General features: G+C 45.6%; 1 protein-coding gene across 1 annotated transcript in view; it reads right to left on the bottom strand.

Annotated features, from left to right (window-relative positions):
• The window catches only part of LOC115230487 (homeobox protein 2-like), a gene marked incomplete at its 5' end in the record, with an annotated part of 2,825 nt that extends 946 nt beyond the window's left edge, over positions 1-1,879 (bottom strand). Inside the window, 2 exons of the mRNA XM_036499672.1 lie at positions 1-468; positions 514-1,879. The exon at positions 1-468 is cut by the window's left edge and continues 946 nt beyond it. Of these exons, the coding sequence (XP_036355565.1) occupies positions 1-468; positions 514-1,879 (1,834 nt within the window). The remainder of the gene's footprint in view (positions 469-513) is intronic.
• Positions 1,880-7,500: the final 5,621 nt, after the last annotated feature.

The following is a 7,500-nucleotide window of genomic DNA, read 5'->3' as shown; positions in this document are numbered from 1 at the left end:
GGTGATGGTGGTAGTTGTTATTATTGTTGCTGTTGCTGTTGTTGTTGTTGTTGTTGCCGCTGCCGTCGTGATGTTGTTGATGATGGCCGTTGACGAAATCGTCAAAATGTAGAGGCGGTGGCGCTGGAAGCAGCAACGTGGAGGGAGATGAGGAAGAAGAAGCGCATTCTCTGTCAGCTGTTACATCGTCGTCGTCGTCGTCGTCATCATCATCATCGTCGTCGTCGTCTTCATCGTCGTCGTCGTCGTCGTCATCATCATCGTCCGAACCATCAACGACGGTGTCAACGACGTAGGGAAAATGTTGAAAAGACTGGTCCGTACGGAGCGTGCTGCGAGGGATGGTATTGTTGTTAGCGGTGGCGGCGGCGATGGCGGCGGCGGCGGCGGTGGTGGTGGAGGAGGAGGAGGGGATGTGGATCACTGTGTTACCCGTCGTTCTGTTGGCGATGTTGGCGGAGGGTGTGGTGGTGGTGGTGGTGATGGTGGTAGTGGTAGTGGTAGTGGCGGCGGCGGCGGTGGCAGACAGGCTATTATTGCTACTACTACTACTGCTGCAGCTTCCTTCGGCACTGATAAGGTTTAAGGGCTGATGTCGATTGTGTTTTTGTTGTTGTTGCTGCTGCTGCTGCTGCTTGTGCTGCAGTTGTAGCTGCTGCTGCTGCTGCTGTTTTTGGTGTTGGTGTCGCCGGGTTCGGAGCGACGTGGACGACGATGATGATAACGATGATGATAGTGATGACGTTGATGATGATGACGATGATGATGATGATTTGTGAGCGGCGTAGATGTGGTTTTGTTGGCTGGACACTGTTGTGTTATCGCTGAGACGGCCACTGCTTTCGCTGTACGGTCGTAGATACCTCCTGTGTAATAAAGAGGTGGCGGCGGCAAGGGTCCTCACAGCTAATGCCGTGGTAGGGGGCTGGCCGTAGAGATCGGGGCTCAGAAACTCGGAGTGTAAATCAAGGTCTGGATCAGCATTAGCACGGACATCGAAAAACGTGTCCCCAGCGTGCTCGTCTAATTCACTGTCATCGACTTGATCCGAACCTGAATCGTTGTGTTCGAATAGAAACGAGGAGCGTACTTCCTCCGGGGTGTCTAACAGTCGTACATGTAATCCATTGTAGTCATCGCTACAACAACCCTCCGAAATACTTCCTTCGGGACTCTCCGGACAAAAACGTTTAATATTAAAATCCGTTCTTTTCCGAGGTTCACTTAGTTTCCGCTTATTCTTCCTCGCCGGTGGTGTGTTGTTATTCGTGTTGTTGTGGTTGTTGGTGTTGTTGTTGTCGTTGGTAGTGTTGTTAATGATAGCAGTTGTGGTGACAGGTAACCCATCTTCCTTGTTATCAACGACTGGGGTAAGCTGGATTTTAGGACTACAACTGGTTTTAATAGAACTGGTTTTACCGACCGAAATACTCCCTTCTCGCTGGTCGTCTGCTTGTAACCTGCTCTGTTCGGACTCGTCACTCTTGCTATCGTCCTTATTGCTGATTTTCGGCTGGTTACCACCACTCTCGACGGTCGCTTGCGGACCTTTGTAGATTTCACTGACAGCGTCCCCATTGAGATGAGGGCGAGTGATGTTATTGATGCTAATGGTGTGCTTCTTCTTGTTGCTGTTGTTAACGTCGTCGTGTGATGGACCGTTGTTGTCAATTTGTTGGCAGGTGGTTGTTGTTGTAAAAGTGATGACAGTGGTGTGTGATCGAGAGCTGTCATGGTCAGCCGCAACTCCACCGATTATGACTGACGATGGATCACTATCGGTGGGTGCAGTGTTCGTGAGCGCCGTTGTTTCCGGCGCCGTTACTGGACGGTTTTGGGTCAACTCTAGTAGTGGGTCGTACTCGCTGCCTTCTAGTAGTCTTCACTGTCGCTTTATCATAGCTCCTCCTGATGCTGCTACTGATGCTGCTACTGGTGTTGCTGCTGCTGCTGCTGCTGCTACTGTTGCTGCTGCTTCTGCTGTTGTTGCTGCTGCCACTACTACTACTACTGCTACTTCTGCTACTACTGCTGTTCTTACCACTACGACTGCCACTGCTTCTATCACTCACTGCTGCCGCTGCTGATATTATCACATCCATTGTTAATGTTCCTACTACTACTACTACTACTACTACTACTACTACTGATATAGCGGCTCTTTTTTGTAGTTATTTTTGTTGTTGTTGTTGTTGCTCCTGCTGATTTTACCGTCTATAAACTATAACTTTCCTGATGTCTCTTGCAGAAGCCGTTAGCATCGCTGATGTCCTTGTCTCGACTGGTGCTTCTTCTAGTTGTTGCTGTTGTTGTTGTTGTTGTTATGGTGGTGGTGGTGATGGTGGTGGTGGTTACGTGAAAGCCAGTATTGGTATTGCAGTAGCAGTAGTAGTAGTAGTGGTGGTGGTGATGGAAGGTGAAGTACTTGTTGTATTTTGGTGGCGGTGGCGGCGGCGGAGGGTAACGAAATCGTGTTTTCGTTATTGTAGAGGTTGTAGTGCAACGGTAGTGTAGTGGTGATGTTGTATTGGTGCTGGTGCTAGTGGTACTTACCGGCGTCACACACTACCGACCACTGTAACCTAACTCAACACCAACACCACACTGTCACCAACCACTATCACCACTGCTTGCTTACATATCCAGGATGGAATACCACCACCACCACCACCAAGCTACTACTACAACTACTACTACTACTACTACTACTACTACTAATAATAATAATAATAATAATAATAATAATAATAATAATAATAATAATACCACTGCTACAACTACCACCTCAACTACAACAGCTGCTACTACTATTACCACCACAATTATAACAGCTACTACTACTACTACTACTACTACTACTACTACTATATTATTACTACTACTACTACTACCGTTACTACTTCTAGTATTACTATTACTACTACCACTTCTACAATCACAACTGCAACCACCACTACTACTACTACCACCACCACTTCAATTGCTACAACCACCACAACTATAACAGCTACTACTACTACTACTGTTACTACTTCTACTATTATTATTACTACTACCACTCCTACAATCACAACTGCAACCACCACCACCACCACCACCACCACCACCACTACTACTACTACTACTACTACTACTACATAGGTGACTGAAAGTTATGATGTTGTAATATTCGCCAGCTGCGTTTGCTCCTGTTGCAGTTTTTGCCACCAACCAGTGGTGATGCACTTACATTTGCAGAGAACTGCACCACCAGCAGAGTTGATTTCGGTAGCATCTTCATCATCATCATCATCATCTTCATCGTTATCACCACCACCACCACCACCACCACCATCGTCATCATCGTCATCGTCATCGTCGTCGTCGTCGTCGTCATCTTCATCAACAGCAACAGCCTTCCCGCCATCACCACCACCACCACTACCACCACCACCACCACCGGTGCCGCCGTCGTCGGCGACGGCGGCGGCATTGTGGCTGTCGTCAGCATCATCATCATCATCATCATATCATCATCATCATCATCATCATCATCATCGTCGTCGTCGTCGTCGTTGTTGGCATCGTCGCTCATGTTATTCCTGGTCGTCTTTGTGGTTTGTAGAAATAAGAATGGCACAAAGTGACAACACCAGTAAGAGTATTGGTTGTAGTAGTAATAGTGGTAATAGTAGTGGTAATAGTAGTAGTAGCAACAGCAGCAGTGTTTACAGAGTGATTGTAATAGTGGAGGTAGTAGTAGTAGTAGTAGTAGTGCTTGTATTTATAGTATTGGTGTTACTGGTGGTAGTATTTGCAATACAGCTAGTATTGGTGTAATGTTGACAGTATAGGTGGTAGTGGAGGTGGTGGTAGAAGTAGTAGTAGTAGTAGTAGGTATTTGTAATGTTGGTGCCAGTAGTAGTGGTCGTAGTTGTCTGCGGTATTGGTTGTAGATGTAGTGCTGGCGGTAGTTATTTACAGTATTGACTGTAGTGGTGGTAGTGATCTTCAGTCTTGGTGGTGGTGGTGGTAGTAGTAGTAGTAGTAGTCTTAGTAGTAGTAGTCTTAGTAGTAATAGTAGTAGTAGTAGTAGTAGCAGCAGCAGTAGTAGTAGTCGTAGTAGTAGTAATAGTGGGCGTGTTACAGTATTGGCCACAGTGGGAGTGGTTGTAGTGTTTATAGTAAGAGTTGCTGGTAGTGCTGATGATGATCAGTTATCAGTTATCAGGTGGTTTGGGGTAAGACAGGCTTGGAGTACAGGGCTGGCTTAGTTAACATCTGTCAGTTGCCGCTGCTATTGCTACTACTACTACAGCGACTACTGCTACTACTGCTACTGCTACTGATGCACTTGCTGTTGCTGGTAGTGGTGGTGGTAGAGGTGGTGGTAGATAGTGCTACAAGTGCAGCGCCCTTGTCTTTGTTGTTGTTGTTGTTGTTGTTGTTGTTGTTTGTGGTTTTTGCTGAGGTCAACGAGGTTGTTATTTATTTCTGTTGCCGCCGTTCTTGTTGTGGCTGTTGTTGTTTTAACGAATGTAATGACGGTCGTATGACTTCAGGAATGCGTCCACACGAAGCAACATCAGGCATAACTACTACTACTACTACTACTACTACTACTACTACTACTACTACTACTAATACTACTACTACTACTACTACTATTACTAACAATACCAGCACCACCACCACCACTACTACTACTACAACTACTGCTGCTGCTGCTGTTACTACTACTACTACTATAACTATAACTACTACTACTACTATTACTACTACTACTACTAACACTACCACCACCACCACCACTACTACTACTACTACTACTACTAACACCACCACCACTACTACTACTACTACTACTACTAACACCACCACCACTACTTCTACAACAACTACTACAACTACAACAACTACTACTACTACTACTATGACTACTACTACTACCTCCAACGTTACTATTACGACTATCTCTGTCCCAATATGTAAATCCCACATTTTATGTCTGTCTTTGATTGCCCCCCCCCTCATCCTTCGCCCTGGTGGCAAATAAATGTTCTACGTTCCGAGTTCAAATTCCGCCGAGGTTGACTTTGCCTTTCATCCTTTCGGGGTCGATAAATTAAGTACCAGTGAAACACTGACGGTCAATTTAATCAACTGGTCCCTCCAAAAAAATTTCAGGCCTCATTCCTATAAGAGAAAGGATTATTATTATTATCATTGAGTGAGAGAGCAGTGCATGCCATCAAAGTGACACTGGGGTAAAATATACGAACCCCAATATACCCATCATGACTACCCGTCTGATAAGGGTACACCAGGCACATGCATCACAACCATATGTGCGCGACATGGTGATCTCATATCAAGATAAACAGCACATGACCTTGCAGGTGGGGCCCAGTTAGAATTTTCTTCAGGTTGAGTAGCCCATCCCGCTCAAAAGGTCCCTGAATAAGGGTTGTTTAAGGATGTTGAAAGAACCACCCATGTTTCCAGTGGTGAATTATTCAAACCCCAAAGAATCCCTCTCAACACATGGCTATGATGCTCCCCCACTACTTCTGCTCGTGATCAGAGATGCACATATCGTCAGCCACTAAGGGACATGCTCAACTGGTTAAGGTCAAACAACTGACAAGCAAATCTGTGGTATTGAGCAGAATATTTGCTGTAGCCCATCTTTTATACCAAGACAAAACAATGTACATGATAACACTTCCAATCAGTTAAGATCAGAAGCCACGAGAGCCACTGCCTGGTACTGCATCAGGGCATTTATTATTATTATTATCATTATTATATTATTATTATTATTATTATTATTATTATTATTATTATTATATTATTATTATTATTATTATTATATTATTGTTGTTGTTGTTGTTGTTGTTGATGTTAATGTTATTATTATTGAGTGAAAAAGCAGTGTCTGCTATCAAAGTGACACTGGGAGAAAATATACGAAGCCCATCATGACTACCCGTCTGATAAGGGTACCCCAAGTACATGCATCACAACCATATGTGCACGACATGGTGATCTCATATCAAGATAAACAGCGCATGACCTTGCAGGTGAGACCCAGTTAGTATTTTCTTCATGTCGAGTGGCCCATCCCGTTGTAAAGGTCTCTGAATAAAGATTGTTTAGGGATGATGAACGAAACACCCATGTTTCCAGGTGTGAGTTATTCAAATGTCAAAGAATCCCTCTGAGCGCGTGACTATGATGCTCTCCCACAACCTCTGCTCGTGATCAGAGAGGCACATATCGTCAGCCACTAAGGGGCATGCTCAACTGGTTAAGGTCAAACAACTGACAAGCAAATCAGGGGTATTGAACAGAATATTTGCTGTAGCCCATCTTTTATATCAAGACAAAACAATGTACACGATAACACTTCCAATCAGTTAAGATCAAAAGCTATGGAAGCCAGTTCCTGGTATTACATTAGGGTATTTATTATTATATGGTGGCACCTGTTAAGTTGCTCGGGGTCTGGTTTGGGCCAAACCTTCAGGTGGAGAAGAACTAGGATACAGTGGCCAATCTCACCCAGAAATGACTTGAGAAAAGTTATCCTTGAAGGGTCAGGCAGAGATGGCGAATGCATACATCTCCTCCGTTATATATTATCGCCCGACCGTCGTACCTTGCCCCAGTTCATGTCCGACGAAAATGGAATGCATACTTTTCCGCTTTCTGTGGGAGGGGTGCATTCCACTCGTCAGGCGCTCCATTTGCTGTCAACACCCACTGAATGGAGGGCTAGGCATGCCATGGCTGCTGATGCGTAGACATGCGCTGAGGCTGTAATATCGCCACTGCTTCCTAGACGGTGAGCAAGTATAATCGCCATTTGTCAGACACGATTTCCCACAGCTTGTCTCTTTGTCTGAGCTGCAGTGCGGGATCAAGCGTAGACCGAAGCAGAGCATCTGGCGCCTAGGGTGTGTGGTCAAGAACTCGTAGTCCTCTGTGAGTCAGGCAATGCGGTCGGTGGAAATTCCCCTCAGGCATTCTATATAGGGCCTAGTTGCGGGTAAGTGCGACGACGTGATTCTGGGCGTCGATGAGAATGAGTTGGTTGGTCTGTTCTGGAAGACTTTAGGGCTGGGGCCTATGGATAACTTCCAGAAATCCCTGGCCTGGCAGTGCTACTAATGTTATTGTCGGTTCGGGATAGATTCTACAGGCATGGAAGTGCCGTCAGCCGGGCTTGCCCGAGGTGCGCGCAGAGCAATGAAATTGTTTTGCATGTTCTCGTCCAGTGCCTGAGCATTGCTGATTTGTGGGTTTATGTCGAACATCTGTTGTTACGTATAGGACGGATCCGATTATAAGCCGAGGTCGTCGAGAAAATCGCCCGCCGCCTACCTTTGACCTGGAAGGGCAGACACTCTTTCCTTGTCTGATGTCCTTAGCGAAAGAGGTTGTGTGGTGGACCAGGTTGAAAGAGCTGAAGACAGAAACTTTTCTTTTTGGCTAAGCCTTCATCAACTTTTTCAAATT

This window comes from Octopus sinensis, unplaced genomic scaffold (assembly GCF_006345805.1).
Source record: "Octopus sinensis unplaced genomic scaffold, ASM634580v1 Contig15629, whole genome shotgun sequence".
In the NCBI taxonomy this organism is placed as follows: Eukaryota; Metazoa; Mollusca; class Cephalopoda; order Octopoda; family Octopodidae; genus Octopus; species Octopus sinensis.
This window is presented reverse-complemented; position numbering and strand designations above follow the sequence as displayed.